Consider the following 24,823-nt stretch of genomic DNA (forward strand, 5'->3'; position numbering starts at 1 on the left):
CAAGAGTAGAATCCTCAACAATGGCATAGCTCTGCTCTGCTCTTCAGACCAGGTTAATTAGCTTTACAGCCCATGGCAGTGCTTTATACAATACGTAGCATTAACACACTAATCAGTACTCAAGGTGAAAAAGAGTGATTTCACTCAACTTTGGGCAATCACAAATGAGAAGTACTTACAATGAGTAACAGACTTTGACTTGCAATAAATTCACCTTGGGGCACCCTCCTCAGTAAAGTAACATTGATAACCAGTTCAATCCTTGACTTGTAAACAGTGACTCTAATGTTTCACACACACAACACAAACCACTTAATCAACTTCTCTATAAAGAAACGTTTATTGATCTAATAACTACATACATATCCAGTAACTACTGAACATAGGATATAATGAATAGATGCAATGATGATCTTAGCACTGATACAGTGATACAAAATTAATGAATGAATGAGGATCATAACCTCCATTTCAAGCAGTGACTCATGGTGGGAAGCACGAGGGAAATACCTACAAACCATTCTATATTGTTCCCATTTGATGTGAGACCCTAGTTCTAACATATCACTTTTTATTCACTCCTATTAATCCATAGCATGACCCTCAAATCACATGGAAAACAACATGGATTCAGTTGTCCAATTGCTTTGGGTTATGGTGTAGGGGTCAATCAATGGTGGGTGCAGATTCTCATGGGAAAGGCCTCAGGCATTTTCGGGTGCACTTGGTCCCACATTGCAGCTCAGCCAGAGCTGATCTCTCTCATTGTGTGCTGGGTACCACTAATCACAGCCCTAAATAAATAAATGAGGGAAGATAGTCTATTTCACTGTCTGGTTAACAAGTTATAATATAAAGAGTATAATGGCACTAGAATGCTTTTGCAGTCTTTGGAGCCCCCTTTCCCATCATGTTCTTTTTAGTATTCTTCTCTGGTTTAAGTAAAATGATGTAACATTTTGGAACAAAAATACAAATGAGCAGTCCAAAACTTGAAGCCAGAATAGCAAATATCTCCACAGCAACACTGAACTTCCCAGGAGAGCTGACATAAGCTGGGATAAAAGTGATCCATACTGCACAGAAAATCAACATACTGAATGTGATAAATTTGGCCTCATTGAAATTATCAGGTAGTTTCCGAGCCAGAAAAGCAAGAATAAAACATAACATGGCCAGAAGTCCAATGTACCCAAGTACAGCCCAAAAGCCTACAGCTGAGCCCAGAGCGCACTCTAAGATGATTTTGTCCTTGAATTCCTTGAAATTCTTGAAGGGAAAAGGAGGAGAAATTGTTAACCAGAGGATACATATGATAACTTGTATGAGAGTGAAACCCAGAACACTGAGTTTCTGCTGTGCAGGCCCAAACCATTTCATCACATCACTACCTGGAAGTGTGGCCCTGAAGGCCATTAACACCACTATGGTTTTCCCCAGAACACAAGAGATACAGAGGACAAAGGTGATGCCGAATGCTGTGTGTCGCAGCATGCAGGACCACTCAGAGGGCCGGCCGATGAAGGTCAGAGAACACAGGAAACACAGAGTCAAGGAGAAGAGCAGCAGGAAGCTCAGCTCAGAGTTGTTGGCCCTGACAATAGGAGTCTGCCTGAATCTGAAGAAAACGTAAGCCACAACAGCAGTCATGCATGTTCCAAAGAGAGAAGCTGCAGTCAGCAGTGCTCCCATAATCTCTTTATATGAGAGAAACTCTGCCTCCTTCTTTACACAGGCATCTCTTCTCTCATTTGACCAGAACTCAGGGTGGCAACGTGCACAGGTGACAGAATCTGAAAAATAATATGGATGCAGGTGTTAAACAGACAATACACGATTACAGGATAATGGTATGATGATGAATAATTTGGATCACATAAGTACAGCACAGTATAAAATGGTATGATTCATTAATCTTTGTTTGTTTATTTTGTTTCAATAACTATAATTATAACTATAACTATATTTATATAACTATTAATGCAATTATTGCATTGACATCTGTATTGACAATTGTCTGCATGCTCAACTATTGTTTACATTTAAACTTTGGTTGTTTTTTTTGAAGAGGCTATCTGTCCACTCCCTTATATTCCACATGTACAGGGAGAACCCTGTCTGCTGTCAGGGTACGTGGACACTTCTTAAAGACACCAGTTTACCAGGCCACACCCCAAGGTTTACCTATAAAAAACCTCAGTTGGTATGGAATCACTGATAGTTCGATCCGAATGCATCTCCAAGCAGCCAGGAAGCTGGACCTCCTCCCCTACCTCAGGAAAGGACAGTAAACTGCTTGACTGGCTGGGTCAAGTGGACCTTCGATAGAACCTTAGGCAGGAATGCTTTATTGGGGTGATGGATAACACCCAGCCCATCTGGAAAGAACCTGCAGCATTCATTGTGAACCGACATGTGCTTGGAGCTCACCAATTCTTTTGGTAGAGGTTATGGTTAACAGCAATGCCATTTTAGCAGAAAACCACTTAAAATCAGCCCCTCAAAGGATGGATGCTGAAGTGCATCAAGTGTGTCCAAGTTCTATGGAAAGCCCAAAAGTCTAGTCCTCTGAAGTTTATGCCTCTTGGCACCTCTGATGAACTGAGAAAATCAAGTAACAGTCACTCTCATTGATTGTGTTTTCGTTGAAATGAACCACCTTGATTGCCACTACCATCTCTTGGTTATCAACAACTTCCCTGTCTGGCCAACCTCTCTCCTGCCCAGCATTGGACATTGACTTTTGTTCTGCCTACACTCATGACCTCCCTCCCTTTCTTCTTCCTTACATTGGTCTGTCTACCTCAGCTGGGTTTGCAGAAATGAAATTTTGCAGGCCTGTAGCTGAGTAGGGATCTACTTGGTGAGCCCCATACCACATAAACATACAAATAACCAGCCCTAGAGGGTGGGGGCAGGGTCTCTTGCATTGTCTCTGACATGGACTGGTAAAGAGTCCAAAGTCAAAAGTCTGTCTTTTTCAGTGGCCAGGCCACCAATCTGAGCCCTGCTGGGAAAACGTGAAAGTGTGAAAGGAGGGAAAGCGTAAAGCAGACCTTGAGGCCATGGGTGGTCCATGGAGAGGAAGAGTCAACAATGTGTAACTCTCTGGAAGTAAACTTCTCTACATCACGAACATCTGAGGATGCGATCTCTGCTCTTATGGGTTTGGAACCCCTCTTGACTTGATATCTGCTGTCAGTGTTCAGTGGTCCCTGTACTTGCACAGCTCGAGAGAGCACTCCACTTTGCTCTATTGGCTGAGTTCCTCCACGAGCCCTGTGAAACCTTGGCAAAACCTCTACCTTGGCTACATGAAACCTCTTTCGCGCAGTGGGGACTTTCCTGCGCTCAAAAACTTTGCTTCATGTGGTCCAGACTTCGCTGGAAGTTACACTGTCAGTTTCAGTAAACAGTCCCATTACTTCTGCTAGAACTGTGACTGAGACAGCCACAAGCAGCGCCTTAGGGCCCAAAAGGATTTTAGGGCCCTGCCTGCCACTCCTTCATAACAGAAGAAGTACCTAAAGCAACATTATGCAACTTTTTTACCTTAAAATAACAGCCTCAAAATCATTTTGATGGTCCAGTGTCTTGTAACAGGGTGAATGGTGTCTCTGTCTCAGCCACTCTGCCCCCCATCACTTGTTTCTGCACTATGTAACTTCAGTGAGAGGGTAGTATCACAGAGTTACATACATGTTTACTTCAAGATACACGTTTTTTAAGACATAACATTGTGATGACATAATGATTTTTGATGGTAGTTAGCACCTACATTATGTCTGACAAATTGTTACAGACCTGGGATTTGTATTTACAACAGTGGTGTTGCACTCAAATGCCGCCTTCTACATAATGTTGTTTTAACTACGAAGCTCTTTTAATTAACTGTATAGGAAGCTTGTCACTCATGGTAGTTTTACTAAATAAAAAGATAAAAACTGGGAGAGTCATTTGTTCATGTGTCTATAATGGTACCAAATAATACACTGCTGATGATACACAATCGCTCCCTTTTCCTCCCACAGATGTGGCCAAAGAATTCTGAGAATTAATGGGCTCAAAACAACACAGACTGCATCGATCTTCCCTTGGATATATTAATTTTTTCTATAAACAATGAAATTGGAATTATTTTAAAATAAACTTAATAAACATGGGCTTTAACCTGGATTTGCATGTGTTTATGATTGTAATGCACTGATTTTTGGTTTGCTTTAGCAACTGCAAATAACTACACCTGTGGTGTTGCTGATTTCTCCCTCTGCACATCTTAAACAGTCATAGCAGCAGACAGGCTTTCCTTTCTGCAGAACCTTTCGAGTTCCTGGGGGACATTTCTCACTGCAAACTGACAAAGGCACCTGTATGCACAAAATGACAATGAGAAAACAATTATGGGCATTCACTTTGATAATGTGTTGTCTTTGAAAGCCTCCATCATTAATTTTGATGCATCGAAACCAAACATCATGATTATCAAGTTTAATTTTCGTAACAGCTCAAACATTATAACCATTAATTATTAATATTATATTATTAATCATTAATAATTCGTGATCACATAGAACTTACCTTTGGGGAGTTCTGTGCCCAAATTAGAGACTTATTTAGCAGATTCAGCTGTTTGTCTGCAGGTAAAGATGCATCATAAAGACCAACTGTGACAAAGTCCACAATGCCATTTTCTGTTGGCTGCCAGTTTATAATTTCATACTTTGCTGCTGGGTCTCCATTCTCATTAAAATAGACCTCATCTCCTTCCTTTGTCGTGAACTGAATCTTTCTTATGTGCTGTAAAATCTAAAAAGATATGCACCAATGTTGATCATTACCTGACAAACATTTTGGGTGTTATGTCTCAAGAAATAGAAAGATTGCAACAATTTATTTTTCAACACTTACACTATCTTCTTTGTTAATTTGACTTAATATAAAGACAAAATCTGTGGTGTTCAACTCACCATAAATGGATCCAGTTGCACCTTGTTGTTACATGTTTTATTACAGCTGAGAATATTATGAAGTGCATGGGCCACAGCATACACTCCTTTATAAACATTGTAAAAGATAGGCATGAGTGACATATCAGTGAAGCTGTTTTGCACATCATTCACATCTTCATGTCCAGTACATTCTGTCTGATTCTCTGCTGATGACTTTGACTGCTTGAACTTGCAGCTAAACAATGTCTCCCAAAACTCTGTAAACAATTCATTACTAGATGAGTTGAGCGGCTTCACATCTAACATGAACTCTCTCATGCCACTGACATGTGCTTTGGGGATGAACAGGCCTATGGCACCATCCAGAATGTGATGCCTGTCCATGGCTGCAGTGTGGGAATCAAAGATCCAGGCCTCAGTGCCCACCCACTGGTACCCAGTCAAGTTGTGGCGAGACAATTCATGTATTAGCATATCTATATCCATGTGGGAGAGAAAAGTGACAATCACCTTAGAGGTAGAAACCTTGATAATGTCAATTATCTTTTGCATTTTGTCTGGTGGATCTGTTCTAAAGAAAGATACAGAGTACTCCAGACAGATACCCAGCTGCTGGGCAGTTTCTGTAAATATGGCCATGCCATTATTTCCGTAATCATTATTTGATCTAATAGCTCCAACCCAAGTCCAGCCAAAGTACTTGACCAACTGGGCCAGGGCTCTGCTCTGGTAGTAATCACTGGGTATTGTTCTGAGGAATGATGGGTACTTGGTTTTATCACTGAGACAAGCACAAGTTGCAAAATGACTGATCTAAAAGAAAAAGAGAAATTATATTTCAATGTAAATATATATTATAAAATATTTACAGAGCACACTAAAATTGTTTTAAAACCTGTATTAATGACCAACTAGAAGAAGAAGAATTGTTTTTTCACAAATATAATTTAATTTCTACCAATACCCACCAGTGGAATATGAAAGGGTCCAATGACAGTAGCTATGGCCATACAAGGAGAGGAAGAGGTCTCTCCCATAATGGCCTGCACTTTGGCAGGTGTGGTACATGGTGCCTCTGACGGTGCAGATACCCTTTCATTACCATTAGCCAAGGCAAGTGCAGCTGTCAGAGCCCTGGCAATGGAGCCACAGACATCATAGATCTTATATCCCAGAGAGATGCCAGGCAGTAGATCTGTGCTATTATTAATCTCCTCTATGGCAAAGAGCATAGCCTGGGCATACTGGATCCCTCTGAAGTTGAAACTTGATGTGGACAGTTATAAATAGTTGAAATTACAAATATGTTGTCCTTTATAGCAGCAATAACATAGTACATGAAAGCCTTTGATTGTTTAAATCAACACAACATTTCTCATGTTAATTATCAGTATAAATTTTAACATTTTTATACCTATTTTTTTATCTGCTCCCACTCTCTTAGATGATTCAATTCTAAATATATTTTAATGATATAATTTACCTGGTGCATTGCAGTGGCATTGGTTTGTGCATGTAGGCATCCTCTATGACTTTCCAGCTGCTGTGGAAAGAGAAGACACCCCCCAACATAATGTCCCCATCTTTAGATATCTGAGGGATCTCAGGATCCCCTCTCTGCCTGCACACCGGCTCCTCAGCCTGAGAGAATGAAACAACCAACAACAGCTGTAAAAGTGCCCAACCCTTCTCTGGCCACCTCTGTGTGGACGTCATTCCATCTAGCGCTAAACTACCCGGTGGCATGACATGAACCTTGATGCAAATCATATGCTTACACTGGTATTTATACTCATGGACCAGCATGAAAATAATAACAGAACACTGATGTTTTATCTGTGGACCTACAAGGTGGGGCGAGAGGAGGGAGGTGCCCAAACAGAAAAATAGTTTTGGGCTTTCATCTATGTTTTATATCTTAACTGTGTATGTCATCAGATTAGAATATTCAGTCAGGCTGTGTAAAAGTTTTACCTTCTTAACGTTAACATTGAAAGATTATGGAGGCCTCATTTTGAACTTGAATTTATAATCACTGCTCTTTTTTCCTCCTCCTCTCTTCTCACCCCAATTTATTGTTTTAGTCATGGTTTATTTAACATGAGATGGGGCCTTACTAATCAGCCTTTACTTATACAGGGTATAGAGCTCTGACAGTATGCCATTGCAGGCTTTAGTGTATTACTGTAAACAGATCAGTATTCAGTTGGATCTCTTTGACTCTTTGTTCATCAGACATGGTTGTAAGGTGCTGTAAGCACTACTGAAATCCACAATTAATTGAGTGTGACAGACTCGACCCCAAAACATTTATTATGTTTTGGGGTCGAAATTATTTCCTGATACACTGAAACATCTACTTACACTGACTGATACATTCTAAAATGATTAAGTCTCTGTGATGTGTACTGGATAATTTTGTGTTGTTACATAGTTTTTATATATAGTATGTGTGGTGTTGTACTTTAATGTGAAACCACTCTTGTCATAGCTGTGAAAAACAATACAAAAAAAAAATTTCACATGGTGTTTTCATTTTATTTTCAATTATTTATAAATTGAACATAGGGGTTCATTATTGACCTTGGGAGCACACAAATACATAGGACAAAAGTATAAGCTCAAGGTTGGCAGTTATGATTATACATTAATTATAATTTATGAGCCTGTCACTTGAGAAAACTAAGCTGCCACATTACTGTTTTTTTTTATATGACAAGAGGATGTTTTGTGCAGAGCTATACATTGCCTTTTCATTGCTAGGGAATCAGCCCCTTTTCAAACCCATTAGAGACAGAAAAGTCATAACAAAAAATCTATTGTGACTAAACAAATAACTCAAAGGGCTCTTGGGGTCACTTTACCCATCAAATGCTTCTTTGTATTGTTCTCAGGCTTCAATAAAATTATGTAGCACTTGGGTAAAAAAATGCAAAACAGCATTCCATAACTTGATGCCAGAATAGCAAATATCTCCACTGCAACAGTGAACTTCCCAGGAGAGCTGGCATACGCTGGGATAAAAGTGATCCAGACTGCACAGAATATCAGCATGCTAAAGGTGATAAATTTGGCTTCATTGAAATTATCAGGCAGCTTTCGAGCCAAAAAAGCAAGAATAAAACACAGCACAGCTAGAAGCCCTATGTATCCTAACACAGCCCAGAACCCTACAGGTGATCCTATGTCGCACTCTAGTATAATCTTATCTTTATAGTGTTTCATATTTTTGAAGGGAAAGGGAGGATTTATTGTCAGCCAAAGTATGCAAATTACAACCTGAATGAGAGTGAAACCGAGAACACTGAGCCTTTGCTGTGCAGGCCCAAACCATTTCATCACATTACTGCCTGGAAGTGTTGCTTTAAAGGCCATTAACACCACTATTGTTTTACCAAGAATACAAGAGATACAGAGGACAAAGGTGATGCCGAATGCTGTGTGTCGCAGCATGCAGGACCACTGAGAGGGCCGGCCGATGAAGGTCAGAGAACACAGGAAACACAGAGTCAAGGAGAAGAGCAGCAGGAAGCTCAGCTCAGAGTTGTTGGCCCTGACAATAGGAGTCTGCCTGTAGTGAAAAAATATCAGGGCTATAGTCATCGCCAGGCAGGCACCGAAGACTGAAAATGTGACCAACAGTATACCCATCAATTCCCTGAAGGTGAGGAACTCAATAGCTTTTAAGTCACAGTTATTCCTCTCTTCATTGGACTTGTACTCAGGAGGGCATTTGTCACATTTCACTGCATCTGAAAGCATAAATACATTTAGGCTGTACAGCACACACATCTTCAGATAGACCAGTAACGTGCTGACAGTGATTTTGCCCAATAGAAACACGATGAGTGCGAAAGTAAAGGCTAGAAATCCTGCAGTCTCACTTGTACTGTTGCTGAACTCGCCATCAGCACAGGTGATGCAGTCAAAACAGCAGATAGGCTTGCCCTTGACAAAAGCCCGGCGGGTCCCTGGCAGACAGCTCTCACTGCACACAGACCTTGGTACCTGTATCGCAGTGAAAGCATTAATAAAAACATCCATAAGGACTTCTCGGCTCATAATCATGTTAATATGGTAATTAACTCTGCTATTAATTATTACTTTTGATACAATTTTCATACTGATCAAGAGTGTCAAAGATTACTTTTTTATTTATAAAAAAAGGAAGAATGTCAAGTCCAAAATAAGATTTTAAAAACGACAGGCTGTCTAAATTTTTCTCTTTTACCTCAAGATTCTCGCCCGCCCAGACTGCTCTCACACCTTCCTTCATCTCAAACTGATGACCCTCAGGCCGGGAGGCATCATAATAGCCAATGGTCTCAAAGAGAATGTAACCTGTCTCATCCATCTGCCAGTTTACCAGAGCATAACGTGCCACAGGGTCACCCAACTCATCAAAGAACACATTTTCACCAATCTTAGTGGTGAAATTGACCTGTGTTAGGTAATGCAGCACCTGCAGGGAAATAGTGATGTTGTTATTTAACTACATTATGAATACAATAGTTGTAATGTAGGCACAGCCTTTTTTTTATGTTTACCTGCCATGGTTGGACAATTTCCCTGTCAGCACAAGTATTGTTCTCAAAAGGCCCCTGTTCATCTTTGCAAGTAAATAGCATGTGCAATGCATGAGCGATGGCATATGTGGCCTTGTAAACATTATTCATCAGACTGGCATCTGAAACATCTGTGAAGCGTGTGTTTGTGTCCCACAGAGACTCCTTCCCAGTGCATGCTGCGACTAACCCTTGAGCTTGGGTCTCTGCTTGGGGAATCAGGGTGCAGCTGAACACCGTCTCCCACAGCTCCACTAGTCCTTGGTCTCCCGGTGTGGTGGAGGGCCTGCTGTTAGCCAGAAACTCCTGCAGCCCAGGGATGTGAGCATTAAGTGCTGCAAAGCCCACGGCCCCCTGGACCACAGCGTAGTTTACCGGAGAGGCAATATAGCGATATGTGATCCAGCCCTCGCTGCCCACCCACTGCAGGCCCGTCACATTCTGAGCATGAAGCTCCTTAATAAGAATATCAAGGTCCGTGCCATCAGCAAATGCCACTATTACCTTGGAGGTGGATTTCTTTATAATGTCTACCACTTCTAAGAACCACTTCCTGGGATCAGTTCTGTAAATAGCCACCGAGTACTCAACACACACCCCTTCCCTTTCTGCTGCTTCCAGGAAAGTTGCCATGCCACCATTCCCATAGTCACTATTCGTTCTGATAGCTCCTACCCATGTCCAGCCAAAGTGTTTCACAAGCTTTGCGATGGCTTGGCTCTGATAAATGTCACTTGGTATGGTTCTGAAGAAAGAGGGATAGTCTCTTCTGTTGCTTAGACATGCACAAGTGGCTGAATGACTGATCTGAAACACAAGTTAAACAGAGACAGCACATTTTCAGATGTATTATCTACCTAATATGAATCAAACATTTTAATGTATTATATTACATCACTTTCAACAACAACAGCTTGCATGCCCCCAACACTCACCACAGGTATATGGAAGGGTCCCATTGTGCGTGCAATACCTATTGTAGAGGTGGATGTGGTTTCCCCTATGACAGCATGCACATTGGTGAGTTTGTTACAGCTGTCAACCTTGCTCTCATACCTGTTCATCAGGTTTAGTGATGCCCTGATGGACAGAGGGATACTGGGGCAGGAGTCAAAGATCCTGTAACCCAGAGTCACTCCTGGCAGCAGTTCTGAGCTGTTGTTGATCTCGTTAATGGCAAACATCATAGTGTACGCATACTGAAGCTCTCCTGGGTCCAGTCTGAACAAACAAATTTTAAAAAACAAACAAAAAAAAAAAAGAAAGCAAAAATCACATATGGATATAAAAGAATATCATCTTAAAAAATGAGTAAACAACACCTAATTGTGATAAGAATTACAGTACAATTGCATTTCTTTATCCCTGTCTTACCCTTCACACTGGATTGTTCCTGGGTTGACCTGGAGAGCTGGATCAACAGTGACTGGATTCTGATGGAAGGAGAAAATGCCTCCAATGTTGATGTCTCCCTCCTTAGAAAACTGAGACTGCTCTTTTGTGCCATATGTTTGACACATAGGGCTCCCTCCTCTGACAGCCAGAAGGGAAAGAAGTAGCACATCTGCTATCAGCAGCATAGTTGCTCACCACAATATTTACCACCCAAGGCCCAAAGATAAGACCTCAATTCTGAGCATTTTTATAGGTTTTGTCTTTTAACTATCACAAAGCCACAGGGACCTGATTGCACCATATGTGTTTCTCTTCACCAATGACAGCGCTTGTGGTGTGACTGACAAATGGATAGGCCTATTGGAGGGCCTATGAGCCCAGGAGCTGCTATTGTATGTTGTAGGCCTATAATTTTATTTTAAAAAAAAAAAATGTATGTAAAAAAAAAAAAAATATATATATATATATATATATATATATATATATATATATATATATATATATATATATATATATATATATATACATATAAATATATATATATATATATATATATATATATATATATATATATATATATATATATATATATATACATATAAATATATATATATATATATATATATATATATATATATATATATATATATATATATATATATATATATATACTTCAGTTTCGGGAATGGCAATTAACTGAAAATGTTTATTGCATTTAACAATCTTAGCAAAACTGCTTATATGTCCAGTCCCTTGTTTCCATTTTAAAATAACCACATGCAAGTAATCTGTATATTGCTTAATGGCCAAAAGAAGGCAGAAAATAAATTATTTTAAAGCATTTAATGGAGTGCTCTCATGGTCTTATTTCATAATACCCTTTAATAATTGAAAGAAAAAGTAAAATGGCAACATTTCAGTGGTACTATTCTGATCCCCTTTCATGGTAATTTTGATTGGTTTCTCCCCATCATGTGTTTTTTAGTATTCTTCTCTGGTTTCAATAATAAAATATAACATTTCGGAGCAAATATACAGAAAAGCAACCCAAAGCTAGAGGCCAGAATAGCAAATATCTCTACAGCTACAGTGAACTTCCCAGGAGAGCTGACATACGCTGGGATAAAGGTGACCCAGACTGCACAGAATATCAGCATGCTAAAGGTGATAAACTTGGCTTCATTGAAATTATCAGGCAGCTTTCGAGCCAGGAAAGCAAGGATAAAGCATAGCACAGACAGGAGTCCTATGTAACCTAACACAACCCAGAACCCTATAGGTGAACCTAAATCACATTCTAGAATAATCCTTTCAGTGGCATGGGCAGTATTTTTGTAGGGGAATGGTGGGGCAAGAGTTAACCAGAGCACACAAACTAAAATCTGCAGTAAGGTGCAGCTGAGAACACTTGTTCTCTGAAGCGGAGCAGAGCACTGAGGAACTGTGTTTGCTGGTCTTTTAGCCTTAAAGGCCATCACCACTGCTATGGTTTTAGCCAAGATACAAGACATGCACAAGGCAAAGGTGATGCCAAAAGCTGTGTGTCGCAGCATGCAGGACCACTTAGAGGGCCGGCCGATGAAGGTCAGAGAACACAGGAAGCACAGAGTCAAGGAGAAGAGCAGCAGGAAGCTCAGCTCAGAGTTACTGGCTTTGACAAGAGGTGTGTGTCGAAACCAAAAGAAGACACATGACACCACCAGTGTTAAACTTGCTCCAAACAATGAGAAAGCAGTGAGGAGGGTCCCCATGGTTTCTCCATAACTTAGGAACTCAATCACCTTTGGAACACACTGGCTGTGATCTTCATTTGACCAATACTCCAGAGGACACCGTGAACACTCTGCAGAATCTGAAAATGTTGAAAACATAAAATACTGAAATGCTGTAACTGAATGCCGTAAGCTAAAAGTTATGAGATCAGAGCTCGTATTAAAATAATCACTGGCTGTTTTTAGTGACTTGAAGTTGAGATACAGGAAAGCATTGATTTTGTACACAAATAACATTATAAATTACAGTAAGGAAAGCTTTTGCTCACTGCTGGAGTTGCTGATCTCTCCAGCAGCACAGGTAACGCAGAAGAAACAGCAGATGGGTTTTCCTTTAATCACAGCCTGCCGGAAACCTGGCAGACAGCTCTCACTGCAGACAGACTGTGGCCTCTGTAATAACACAAAAGTCATCAGTTACTCAGTTTGTTACTCCTATAATATAAATTCTTCATTTAATTGGTTTAATCAGCATTACGGATAATTCGTTTTAGCTTCATACCTTGATCTTATAAACTAACATGAGAATTGAAACTTTTTACATTTGTCATGTCAGTCTATACTGTGTGTACTGTATACAGATACAGTACACACAGTGTTGGAATGTAACTAAATACATTTTCTCCAGAACGGTACTTAAGTACAACTTTGTGGAACTTCTGTGGTAATTTTCTGATACTATATTTTCTGATCGCCAAGTCAAAGCAAAGTATACAGTTTATACATACATGTAAATATATGTTTAATATGCTTTTACTTTAACCAAAGTAATATTTCAACAGGTTAGCTTTACTTTTACTCATGTATTTCAGTATACTTTTTAAAACACTGAGTATACTGTACACACATACACCCACATTTGCGTGTACAGTATTCCAGCATGTTTGATACCTTTTGGGATTCGGCAGCCCATGTTATGTTTATTCCATTCATGGTAAACTGCTTTCCATTTGGTAGTGAGGCATCATAGCTCCCTACAGCCACAAACACAGTATCTCCGGCTCGGTTTCTCTGCCAGTTCACCAGCTCATAAGTTGCTGCAGGGTCTCCATTTCCATCAAAATACACCCTTTCTCCTGACTGAAGAGTGAAATTCACATCTTGGAGGTGTTTCACGATCTATCAATAGAGAGCAGAGGTGAATAATTTTAAGTATTGAAAGGATCTACATAATTCATGAGGGCGAACCTCTTACCTGCTTTGGCTCAAAATCATCTTTCCAGATACATGACTGATTCACCGCTTCACCACTTTGTCCACATTTTAAAATGTTATGCACGGCATGAGCCACTGCATACACGGCCTTATACACATTGTTAGATATCCTTAGCTCTGATACATCTGTGAAAGGATTGCTGATGTCCTGCAGTTGCTCAGAACCAGAGCACTGGGTCTGACCACGCAGGCTGTTTTGGAAACTACAACCAAATGTGGCTTCCCAGAACTCTCTCAGCAGATTATTCTGAGGGTCCTGACTTGGGTTAACCTGCAAAAGAAACTCTCGCAGGCCTGTGATCTTTGTCTTTCTGATGGTGAAGCCCAGAGATCCTGTCAGGATTCCCGAGTACCTCTTTGTGGCAAGATGACCTGCTGTAATCCAGGACTCACTGCCCACCCACTGCAGCCCAGTCAAGTTTTGTTTCAGAGCTTCCTCAAGCAAAACATTCATCTCGCTCTGGGCCAAGAAGGCAACTAAAACTCTTGCACTACCACTTTGGATCACTCTGACCACCCTTGCAATCTGCTCACTGGGGTCAGTCCTCGAGATGGCCTCCGAGTACTCAATACAGACCCCCTCCTGACTTGCAGCTGTGATAAATGTTGCCAGGCCATTGTTACCATAATCATTGTCACTTCTAACTGCCCCAACCCATGTCCAGCCAAAGTGCTTCACCAGTTTTGCCAAGGCTCTGCTCTGATAGTAGTCACTAGGGATGGTTCTGAAGAAGGAGGGGTATGCCTTTCTGTTACTCAGACAAGCACAAGTGGCAAAGTGGCTGATCTAATGAAAAAGAAAAGATGTGAATTGAGTATTAAGTGACAAAAATAACCTGTGATCATCAAGGTGCACAGTGGAACAAGTCAAAAGGGAGCACAAATATTACAAATATTCACCACTGGTATTTGGAAAATCCCTGAAATTTGTAGCATCACAATGGTTGAGGAGGACTCAGAGGCTCCAATGATGGCATGAACAGATGACTGGCTGGAGCAGGTTTTTCCTGAAGTCCTTTCCTGTCCATCTAGTAGACCCATCATTGCACGCGTTGAAGGCAGTGTTGAACCACAGCTGTCAAAAACTTTATAACCAATTGAGATATTAGGCAGCAGAGAGCTGCTATTGTTGATCTCCTCGATGGCAAAAATCATTGTCTGGACAAAACGAAATTCTCTGAAATTGATCCTGAAAAGAGTAAGAACAGTTTTCAGACTTTATATCACTTTTCTTCTGTTTAGAAACCAATAAACAAGACAGGAGAAAACAGTACCTGGTGCATATAAGACGTTCTGGAGTATCAATGAAGGACAGCGGAGGTTTTGAGATTTGGCTATGAATGGAAAAAGCTCCTCCAATAGTGATATCTCCTTCCTTAGATAACAGAGGGAACTCTGGGCTCCCCAGCATCTCACAGAGTATAGTGTTTTCCTCTGCTCCAAAGGCTCTCATAAAAAGCACAAACAGCAACATGACATACACACAGTCACACATCTGATACAAAATTGCGCATACAGGCCTGTACTCTGTGACGAGTTCTTCTATCACTGGACAAAACAGTGTATTTGCTTTAATGGGCAGAGCTTTATACCTCTATGGATGATGATGACTGAAAGTCCTCTTATCAAATCACTGTGTAATGATGTCATATCGCTTTGCTGTTTTTCATTTGAGATGGTAAATTCTGTTTTTAGATCATTTTTACATTAGAAAATGTGATCAGAGGGAGCACATTGCATTTTTACAGAGCCCCTAAAGGAACATGGGGGGAGGAAAAAAACGTAAAAGTTTCTCGTGATATCGTTTGAAAATGGAAGTTTGATATGTGAACACTATTTATTCATTAAAGTGTAGTTACAGTGAACTCAGCCTGCATCATGATTAGGACTCACAATGAGGATATGGAGTGTAACGATTCTGTGACAGCTGTCACTGACTTTATTTACAGGCTTTCATAAATCATACAATCCATATTCGCAGGTGGTGAGGATGATCCAGATGAGCTGACTGGAGAAGGCAATAAGTAAGCAGTAATGTTTATTTGGGGCAGTAGACACCACTCCTCAGATATCAAAAAGAGGATACAAACATTTTGATAATGGGCATATATGTATTTGTCATTTGCCATATAATGTTTTGTGATTATTTAAAAGAAATCAGTCCAGAGAAAAAGCATAATGTACCGGCCCAGTATGCCTAAGAATTACGTTTATATTGGATGATTCTGCACTTCACAATTACATAAAATGCCAGCGTTCAGTGTCTGACTTCGATCTTTGCTGCTGCTCTCTCTGCCCTAGTCTGTCCATGTACATGAATGGAAGGGCAGGGTGGTGTGCTCTCTCTGCCTTAGGATTTCCATGTATGCATGTGGAAGGCTTGGGAGGTCCGAGACCAGAGCCATACCGCCAAATATAACTTACTGCACATTCAGATAAGTTTTCTTTGACTAAAGTGGTCGTGGCTGAATTACTATTAAATTAAATGTTTAAATGTTCACCCTATGGCATTGAAGAACACAATTTAGGTATGCTAACATGACAAATTTTATACTAGCAGACAGCAGGCATTGTTAGCATGATATCATGCTAACAACATCTCAAGGCACAATTGTAAATTGGCAAAGTACAAGCACAATTGCAAAGTATATTTGAGTTGAATGAAGTCCATGAAATATATATATTTTTTGTATTGTTTTCATATTTTTCTTGTGCATAATGAACATTGCAGACTATTTCTAGCCTTGCTATTTTTGAAAGAAACCTTAGAATATGCTCAGTAAGTATAGTATGTAAATCTGTTTGCAGATGATTAATTGCGCATAATGGTTGCCTACATACACAATCTATCACGAAAGGGCATCACTTGCTCACATCCATGTTTTATCGTGTTTAGACTGATTTTATTTTGAAAGTTATGGCAGGAATACTTTTTAGATATCGTCTGAAATGAAGCCCTTTAATCCACATGCTTTTGTAAAATATGTGTATATTATGCTTGTGTGATTACAACATGGGACTTTGTCCCTATGCATACTGTGACAGATGAAGCTGTTGCTCTAAATGCCTCATATTGTCGCAGATGGGTTTACATTGGAAAGGACGGTGTGTCTTAGTGTACCTTGTCTGCTGTATGAAACGCAGAGAAGCGTGACAGAAATGTCGGCCATTGTCAACCTGGGAATCAGAACAAATTAGCAGGCCCTAAATGTGGTAATTAACATGAAAAGACAGGTATTCATGGATACTTTTAAATCTTGTTTTATTTATGTGAAATAAAACAAATATTAATACTGTGCATTGTAAGTTTAATTTTCAACTACTTTGTTGGAAAATATGATTTTTAATGAAAGCAATCTTAAAAGATTTTTCAAATTGATATGTTTTATTGTTGCACTGTAGCAGTTGTCTAGATTTGTATATAGGACAAAAGGGAAAGCTAAGCAACATTTATGTTTAAATGAATACTATTCAAAGCCACTAGTTTTGCGATGAAAAATAAAAGGACATAGTGAAATTTCCTTTAAACTGATAGCTACTGTAGGTTTAATCAGATCCTCCTTTTCCCATCAGATGTTTTCTTGTGTTCAGTTCTGGTTTGAATACAATGATAAAGCACTTTGGTGCAAATATACAGAAAAGTAGCCCATAACTGGAGGCTAAAATAGCAAATATCTCAACCGCCACAGTGAACTTCCCAGGAGAGCTGACATATGCTGGGATAAAGGTGATCCAGACTGCACAGAATATCAGCATGCTGAAGGTGATAAATTTAGCTTCATTGAAGTTATCAGGTAACTTTCTGGCCAAAAAAGCGAGTACAAAGCATAGGAAAGCTAGGAGGCCTATGTATCCTAAGACAGCCCAGAACCCGACAGGTGATCCCAGAGCACACTCGAGAATAATCTTTTCTTTATAGAGTGTCATATTTTTGAAGGGAAAGGGAGGGTTAATTGTCAGCCAAAGTATGCAAATTAAAACCTGTATTAGCGTAAAACCCAGAACACTGAGTCTCTGCTGTGCAGGCCCAAACCATTTCATCATATTACTGCCTGGGAGTGTTGCTCTGAAGGCCATTAACACCACTAATGTTTTACCGAGAACACACGAGATACAGAGGACAAAGGTGATGCCGAATGCTGTGTGTCGCAGCATGCAGGACCAGTCAGAGGGCGGACCTATGAAAGTCAGAGAACACAGGAAACACAGAGTCAAGGAGAAGAGCAGCAGGAAGCTCAGCTCAGAGTTGTTGGCCTTCACCAAGGGAGTGTCCTTATTGATCAAGAAAAGAATGGCCACAATTAAAGTAAAGAGGACACCAAACAAAGTGAAAAATACAAGTATTATACCCATAACCTCAGTGAAGTAGAGGAACTCGACATTTTTCAGTATACATGCATCTCTGTTTTGATTGGACCAATACTCTTCAGGACACTTTTTGCAGTCATTAGAATCTGTAACAGAAATATTGTCAATATTATTGTAATTTAATAAATTACATCCTAAAAACGTAAATAGGAGACTGCACCATAGCTAATTTTACCATGATACACAGAGTGTGAAAAGCAAACAGCGTATCCAAATTGCCATATCTCAGGCCTGTTGTACATATACCTGTGCTGTTGCTGATTTCTCCATCTGCACATGGTATACAGTCATAGCAGCAGACTGGCTTTCCTTTCTGAAGGACTTTATAAGTTCCTGGATGACAGCTCTCACTGCACACTGACACAGGCAGCTTTGAATCAAAGAAAAAGAAAGATATTACATTTAATTAAATAATCATTGCAGATGAAATATGGTTAAACAACATGGCGACCACCATTATAAATTTAGGTTTTATTGTCAATTAGTATATTTGCCTCTGTCTTTCCCCCGTTCCAAATTATGGCTTCAGTCTTGAGGACAAACTTCTGTCCAGGAGGCAGGGAGGCATCATAGTAGCCAACAGGTTTAAACTGGACTGAGCCGTCTGATCCACGCTGCCAGTTCACCACCTCATACTGAGCCACAACTGCTCCAGTGCTGTCAAACCAAACCTGGTCCCCGGTTTTAATTGTAAAATTCACCTGCTTCAAAGACTCCACCATCTAAATAGCATTATTTGAAATGTCAAAATATTAACTTACAGAAAAGGGAAATACACATTCTAGTAATCAGTTCCTTTTTACCTGCCAGGGAGTAACCTTTACATTCTTGTCACAGCCCTGACTTTTGGAGCAGTTTAGGATGCTGTGCAGAGAATGGGCCACAGCATAGATGGCTTTGTAGATGTTGATCGGGTATCTCAGCTCTGCCACATCATCATCATAATCTTTTAACTCAATTAGATCCTGGTTTTCTCTGCAATGCGTTGTTTCAGATATGGTGTGGCTTTTTGTCTCCTTGCAGTCAAAAACTGTCTCCCAAAAATCTCTGATTATAAAATCATCCAAACCACTGATAGTGGTCTTTGGCACAGCAAAACCCAGTGAGCCTCCCAGCACACTGAAGCTGGTGGGAGTCACCAGGCTGTCAGCAGTGATCCAGGCCTCCACACCAATAAACTGCAGGCCTGTGATGTTGTGTAGACTCAACTGCTGCAGAAGCTCGTCCATCTCTACATGGGCCATGAAACCAACAATGACCCGGGCAGTGCTCTTTCTGATCACGTCTACCACTTTCATTACTTTTTCTGGTTCTGCCCTGTGAAATTTCTCTGTATACTCCACACACACTCCTTCCTCCTGCGCTGCAGCAAGGAAGATGGCCATGCCATTGTTGCCATAATCACTGTCACTGTTGACGGCCCCAACCCAAGTCCAGCCATAGAACTTGACCATATGGGCTAGTACTCTACCTTGGTGGAGATCGCTGGCAATTGTTCGATAAAAAGAAGGATACTCCTTTCTGTTGCTCAAACACTCACAAGTAGCTGAATGACTTATCTGAGAATACACAAAGAGGGAGACAGAATGAGGAGAGCTTGCATATGATATACACATTGATGCAAATAAACAATCTTCTTACCACTGGTATTTTGAATGGTCCAGTAGTGCGTGACAGCACAATGGTTGAAGTAGATTCAGACTCTCCAATAATTGCATGAACAGCTGATTGACCAGAGCAGCTTTTTCCTGAACTCAACTTATCACCATTCATCAGAGCCATTGCTGCACGCATTGAGGATAATGTTGAGGCACAGTTGTCATAAATACGGTAACCGATAGAAACATTGGGAAGAAGAAATTCACTTCTATTTATTTCCTCAATTGCGAAGATCATGGTCTGGGCAAATCGAAATTCTCTGAGGTTGACCCTGAGAAAAATACAAACTTGTATTTACTGTGACAAAACTCAAGAGAATGTATGTTTAAACAGTGTTGAAAATTACCTGGAACATTTGAGACGTGTGGGTTTCTCTGTAAATGAAAGCGGAGGTTGTGTGATTTTTTTGTGGATGGAAAAGGCTCCCCCAATCATGACATCTCCCTCTTTAGACAGCACAGGAAACTCTGGACTCCCTCGTATCTGACAGAAAGGGGCATCATCCTCCGCTGCTCCAAATGCGGAAAAGAACACCATGAAAACCAGACTTGTTATTACTTGTGACATTTTCCTCACCCAATTGCTGATGGGACAGAGCCGCCCAGTCTGGTCGGAGTAGCAGTGGTTTTAAGTGTGTCATTTTATAATCTTAGGTGAGGTCAGAGCTCACTCACCTCATACTATCCAATCAGAGATAAGTAGGACAGGACAGTTCTGTCTTGTCATGGAATTAATTTATGAAGTTATTGCGCCATGGCAGGTGTAGTTACTTAGCAGATTTAGGTCTTTGTTCACTGCGTATGACAAGATATCAAATATGATGCTACATTAAAGGTTATACAACAATAAATAATAGCTTTGCAGTATCACAATCCAGTATATTTCAGAACATAATACCCTGTAAAGGAGAATTCTGAATATTTAGTATTTTTACTTCTGTAAAGTAGTTTCAGTAAAATTGTAAATACAGAGTATTTTTACATTGAGGTATTTCTACTTATATATAAGTATGGAATTTGAGGGTTTGAGAACAGACAATGTAAGAAAAAGTTAAACACAATAAGGCACTGTTTTCTTGTGCTCTAAATTGTTGGGATGAACAACTTCCTCATACTTTCACACACAAAATAATTTCGAACCTCCTATTTGGCCCTGTGTAACTCTGTACATATATATATATATATAGAGAGAGAGAGAGAGAGAGAGTATTTTATATTCTTGAAGTTCTTCGAAGTAACATGAGAAAAGTAACAGTGAAAGTAAACAAAAGGCACAAACCATTCCAGAAAGCTTGACAGAGTGGTATACCGCTACTAGGATACCACTACAAATCAAGTGGGATGGACAAAAAAACACAGAAATAAAGGCTGTAATCAAGCAACTGAAAACTGCTGGCACAGAAGGCCATTATGGATGTGAAACGGACTAATAAGCAGGCTAAGTTACAGTCACTTTACTTCCTAAACATGATGGGAGATTCAGACAATTTTGGATATAAGAAAGCTTAACAAGTTCCTGAGACCCCTGCAACAATGCTGCCTCAAGTTCACCTTTGGTGGAAGAACAAAAACCTTTGAGCTCTATGTCCTTCCATTTGGTATGTATCTACCTTCTGCATGCTCACAAGGTGCACAAATGCAATCCTTGGACAATTGCGTCTGGAAGGTCCTTGCATCCATAAGTACTTGGATTACTTGCTGGTGGTGCTTACTTGGAGGAGCATTGCTGCAGCAATGTGACCTGGCTCCTCCAGTCTACTGCATTCCTAGGCAGGTGTTTGGATACAAGAGCAGGAACTCTTTCCAAAAAGTCTGGAGGAAAGGCTACCCTTGAAGCTTGCTAGGCCCAGTTCTGTGTGGGGGCCAAGGTTCCCCAGAGATTGTGTCTCTGCCTCTTTGAGGGCAACCAAGGTGCACATTGTGCTCCTTGCTCTTCTGAACATACACCCAGTGCAGCGCTGCCTCATGATCCTCAGGCTTGCACTAGGGCCGATGTTGTGTTGCAATGTGATGCAACCTGACATCTCCCTGGTAGGCTGGGGTGCCTCACACAAGGGCAGAGGCATCAGCAGCCAGTTCCATGGATCTTAGCACAAAACATCTATCTTCTGGAATTGCAAGCTATCTATCCAGCTCTTCTGCACTTCCTGTCAGAGCTGAGAAACCACCACGTGTTGGTGAGGCCCATGGATCACTGGCTCATGACAGAGCCAAATTTCTAATCATGGGGTTGCCCCAGTCTGTCGTTAGCACTCTGCAAAGAGCCCAGACTACATCAATTAGGGCAGACAATTTCTATCTTCGGGAAGTGTTTGAATCATGGTCCAAATTAAGACAGGTGGCTCCTCTCTCCTGCATCACCCATGACATCCTCCAGGAAATATTAGAGGTGTTCAAGTCGACTAAAAGAATGGGAGAGACAATGGATCTGTGCCTGAACCTTGTATTCCACCTGACCTGGTCTGATCAAAGTCCCATGCCAGTCAGTCCATTCAGCTGCACCCTTTCCACCCTGCTCAAGACGGTGATACAGGGTTGAGTGGGCAGTCACTGTTTTCACCAGTCACCAGCCTAAAAGATGTATATTCATTGTACACATGGCCACAGGACAACAAACAAACTTGTTGTCTGTTACAAACCTGCCTTGAGCAATCAGTCTCCAAGACTAGGCTCTCTCGTAGGGTTGTGGATGCAATCCAACAGGCGTTTAAGAAGGTAGGCAGGACAAACAGCAGGGGTGCATGCACATTCAAAGGCCTCACTGCCTCATGGGCCTTGTGTATGTGGTATACAGCACCCTGTTCACTGAAGGTGTACTGCAATCAATGACGCAGGACAGGGCCTGAAATACCATGTCTCGGGACCTCTCTGTTTATGAATGTTTGTAGTCTGTTTATCAGACTCCGAGTCACTCTTTTCTTTCAAAGCTAGCCTTGAAAACTCGAAGGCTAAGTGGCCTTCCAACCTTCCAGCACCTTAACGTCTGCCGGGGCCAGCTAAACCTTGGTGGAGTCATGCGACTTGGCCATAATTGTGTCATTCATGGTGTATATTTGTAAATTGTTAGCTTTTTCTGAGCACATGGATGAGCACTCTGATGGTGGTGACATCTCATTCTAGCTGCCATTTCAAGCTCCTGCAGGAGCAGCTGTGTCTACTTGGTTTCCTCACCGTATTTCTGACAGAGTTCCTGTGCAAATGTAATGCAGGACGTGTGCACATGTAATCCAGGTTCATTGAGTGGATCGTCTATCTGTCTAACTCTGAAACATATTCCAATCAAGGCGAGAGGCCATGTGCATGCCTCTCACCTTGACCATGTGTTTCTAATTATTGCATGTCCACCACAGGAGTCGTAAAGAGTATCCAGGTTAGCTGCACCTGTGAGGGTGGAGAGAGAATGTGATAATGATAGATGATTTATATAAATCAATAAAAACATATATTTGTGTTCTTACATAATCATTATCCTCAAGCATAAATTACTTTTAAATTACTTTGGCACATTAACATCATGTTGTATTATTTTACTCTACGTGTTACATCATTTTCAGGGAATTCTGTATTTGGATAAGGGAATTAATGTCACACTTTTAACAACTTATTAAAATAAACAATTAAACACACCTGCTTTAGCAAGGCATTCGACCATATGATATTTAATTTGCTGTTATTGTTATTTTTCAGCCACAGGGAAGGTTATTGTCAGCTGGTACCTCCAAGGCCCTCTTTAATTAAACATGAATTGTTGTTTGCATGTTTTTTAGATGACCTTGACTTACACCTCAGGCTCTTCCTGTTCACAAACACTCTAACAAACTAACAGACTCCCTCTAGAGTTCACAGAGTCTCCAGCCTGCCCCCTTACACTGGAAGCATCCCTTCAAGGCTGTTGCATCATGATCCCCTTATGATCTCTCCTGGAGAACTTGAGGCCTTTGTCAAGACCTGTCATGCCCTGTTGCTCAAACTTTTTAATTCTTTCACTTCTATTTTACCATAATGTTGCCTTTTGAGGCCCACTTCTATAATAAAGAAAACATACATAGAATTAAAGTTTCTGTCTTTTTTTAAAATGTGGGAAGGGGAATACAATTTTAATGTGGTGTGCTGAATGGTAGACAGCATACATGCATGTCAAGTTGAATCGAATCCAAAAACAGACCATACATTTAATAACAAATTCAAAATGTATGGTATGAATCAAAATACAATGTTTTGTTTATATTATTTAAGACAAATATTCAAAATAGGTGACCAATCCAAGATATGTTTTCTGGATCTACAAAATAAAACATCTGCTCTAAAAAAAAAATATATAACTTTCTTTGTCACCTCTCTTTGCACTCCTGGCTGACCAGGCAGCTCATATTGTCCAGGAACTCATGGCGTGAGCATTTAAAGGACAAATCCATAATTCTTTTTTGCACAATTCCCATATCTCTATGTCTTACCACAAAAGGAACAAAATATCTAAAAATATTGGTATTTAAGTGAATTAGACCTGCAGAATCATCAAATACTGACATTCTTAGTAGGAGCCTAATTGATAGAGTTGCTATGCATACACAATCTATGTATAGTAATATACAGTATGTACACAATGAATAAGTAGTTTGAAGTGAATGCACTTATCAAAGCTACAATATATTACATGTCCAGCAGGTGGCAATAAAGAACAGCTGAAGTTTAGCATGCTAACGAGCAAACTGTTACTGTAGGCTAAACACCAACATGTTTTGATTCAGTGGTTGTTTGCATAGATGTTCATGTACTAAGTGTAACATAAGCATGCTAGGATGGAAAAATTCAAGTCACAGCTGAGACATACAGTATTTGAGTGTAATGAAGTGTTCTTGAGGCATCCTAAAATACAGCTTAGACTGCTGAAACATCAAGTC

The 24,823-nt window shown here is 40.4% G+C and overlaps 4 protein-coding genes across 4 annotated transcripts; all 4 read right to left on the reverse strand.

The window, feature by feature from the left end:
* Positions 1–870: 870 nt before the first annotated feature.
* Positions 871–6,665, reverse strand: LOC141019699 (extracellular calcium-sensing receptor-like). Its single transcript, XM_073494690.1, has 6 exons — positions 6,433–6,665; positions 5,918–6,215; positions 4,968–5,762; positions 4,579–4,806; positions 4,244–4,367; positions 871–1,793 (listed from the first exon to the last, which is right to left on the reverse strand). Exons 1-6 carry the CDS (start codon positions 6,663–6,665, stop codon positions 871–873), a joined length of 2,601 nt encoding a protein of 866 aa, XP_073350791.1.
* Positions 6,666–7,787: 1,122 nt separating this feature from the next.
* LOC141016207 (extracellular calcium-sensing receptor-like) lies at positions 7,788–11,094 on the reverse strand. Its single transcript, XM_073490448.1, has 6 exons — positions 10,889–11,094; positions 10,450–10,735; positions 9,497–10,321; positions 9,181–9,411; positions 8,834–8,957; positions 7,788–8,701 (listed from the first exon to the last, which is right to left on the reverse strand). Exons 1-6 carry the CDS (start codon positions 11,092–11,094, stop codon positions 7,788–7,790), a joined length of 2,586 nt encoding a protein of 861 aa, XP_073346549.1.
* Positions 11,095–11,850: 756 nt separating this feature from the next.
* On the reverse strand, positions 11,851–15,391 carry LOC141019709 (extracellular calcium-sensing receptor-like). Its single transcript, XM_073494700.1, has 6 exons — positions 15,171–15,391; positions 14,797–15,085; positions 13,877–14,683; positions 13,573–13,800; positions 12,951–13,074; positions 11,851–12,761 (listed from the first exon to the last, which is right to left on the reverse strand). The coding sequence occupies exons 1-6, from the start codon at positions 15,389–15,391 to the stop codon at positions 11,851–11,853; spliced, it is 2,580 nt and encodes an 859-aa protein (XP_073350801.1).
* A 2,051-nt stretch (positions 15,392–17,442) lies between these two features.
* On the reverse strand, positions 17,443–20,490 carry LOC141019718 (extracellular calcium-sensing receptor-like). The gene is made up of 6 exons (XM_073494712.1): positions 20,270–20,490; positions 19,906–20,194; positions 19,068–19,823; positions 18,759–18,986; positions 18,511–18,634; positions 17,443–18,350 (listed from the first exon to the last, which is right to left on the reverse strand). The coding sequence occupies exons 1-6, from the start codon at positions 20,488–20,490 to the stop codon at positions 17,443–17,445; spliced, it is 2,526 nt and encodes an 841-aa protein (XP_073350813.1).
* Positions 20,491–24,823: the final 4,333 nt, after the last annotated feature.

This window comes from Pagrus major, chromosome 2 (assembly GCF_040436345.1).
Source record: "Pagrus major chromosome 2, Pma_NU_1.0".
Taxonomy (NCBI): Eukaryota; Metazoa; Chordata; class Actinopteri; order Spariformes; family Sparidae; genus Pagrus; species Pagrus major.

What these genes read in the sequence shown, in the direction of transcription:
- LOC141019699 (XM_073494690.1), bottom strand. Translation starts at nt 6,665, where the DNA reads ATGACGTCCACACAGAGGTGGCCAGAGAAGGGTTGGGCACTTTTACAG. An exon ending in GGGCACAGAACTCCCCAAAG is followed by an intron (nt 4,368 to 4,578) that starts GTAAGTTCTATG and finishes TTGTGCATACAG; the next exon opens with GTGCCTTTGTCAGTTTGCAG. An exon ending in AGAAATCAGCAACACCACAG is followed by an intron (nt 1,794 to 4,243) that starts GTGTAGTTATTT and finishes ATTATTTTTCAG; the next exon opens with ATTCTGTCACCTGTGCACGT.
- LOC141016207 (XM_073490448.1), bottom strand. Translation starts at nt 11,094, where the DNA reads ATGCTGCTGATAGCAGATGTGCTACTTCTTTCCCTTCTGGCTGTCAGA. An exon ending in GGAACAATCCAGTGTGAAGG is followed by an intron (nt 10,736 to 10,888) that starts GTAAGACAGGGA and finishes TTGTTTGTTCAG; the next exon opens with ACTGGACCCAGGAGAGCTTC. An exon ending in GGGCGGGCGAGAATCTTGAG is followed by an intron (nt 8,958 to 9,180) that starts GTAAAAGAGAAA and finishes ACTGCGATACAG; the next exon opens with GTACCAAGGTCTGTGTGCAG.
- LOC141019709 (XM_073494700.1), bottom strand. Translation starts at nt 15,391, where the DNA reads ATGTGTGACTGTGTGTATGTCATGTTGCTGTTTGTGCTTTTTATGAGA. An exon ending in GAACGTCTTATATGCACCAG is followed by an intron (nt 15,086 to 15,170) that starts GTACTGTTTTCT and finishes TACTCTTTTCAG; the next exon opens with GATCAATTTCAGAGAATTTC. An exon ending in GGGCTGCCGAATCCCAAAAG is followed by an intron (nt 13,075 to 13,572) that starts GTATCAAACATG and finishes GTGTTATTACAG; the next exon opens with AGGCCACAGTCTGTCTGCAG.
- LOC141019718 (XM_073494712.1), bottom strand. Translation starts at nt 20,490, where the DNA reads ATGTCACAAGTAATAACAAGTCTGGTTTTCATGGTGTTCTTTTCCGCA. An exon ending in TAAAGGTTACTCCCTGGCAG is followed by an intron (nt 18,987 to 19,067) that starts GTAAAAAGGAAC and finishes AATGCTATTTAG; the next exon opens with ATGGTGGAGTCTTTGAAGCA. An exon ending in AGAAATCAGCAACAGCACAG is followed by an intron (nt 18,351 to 18,510) that starts GTATATGTACAA and finishes TTTCTGTTACAG; the next exon opens with ATTCTAATGACTGCAAAAAG.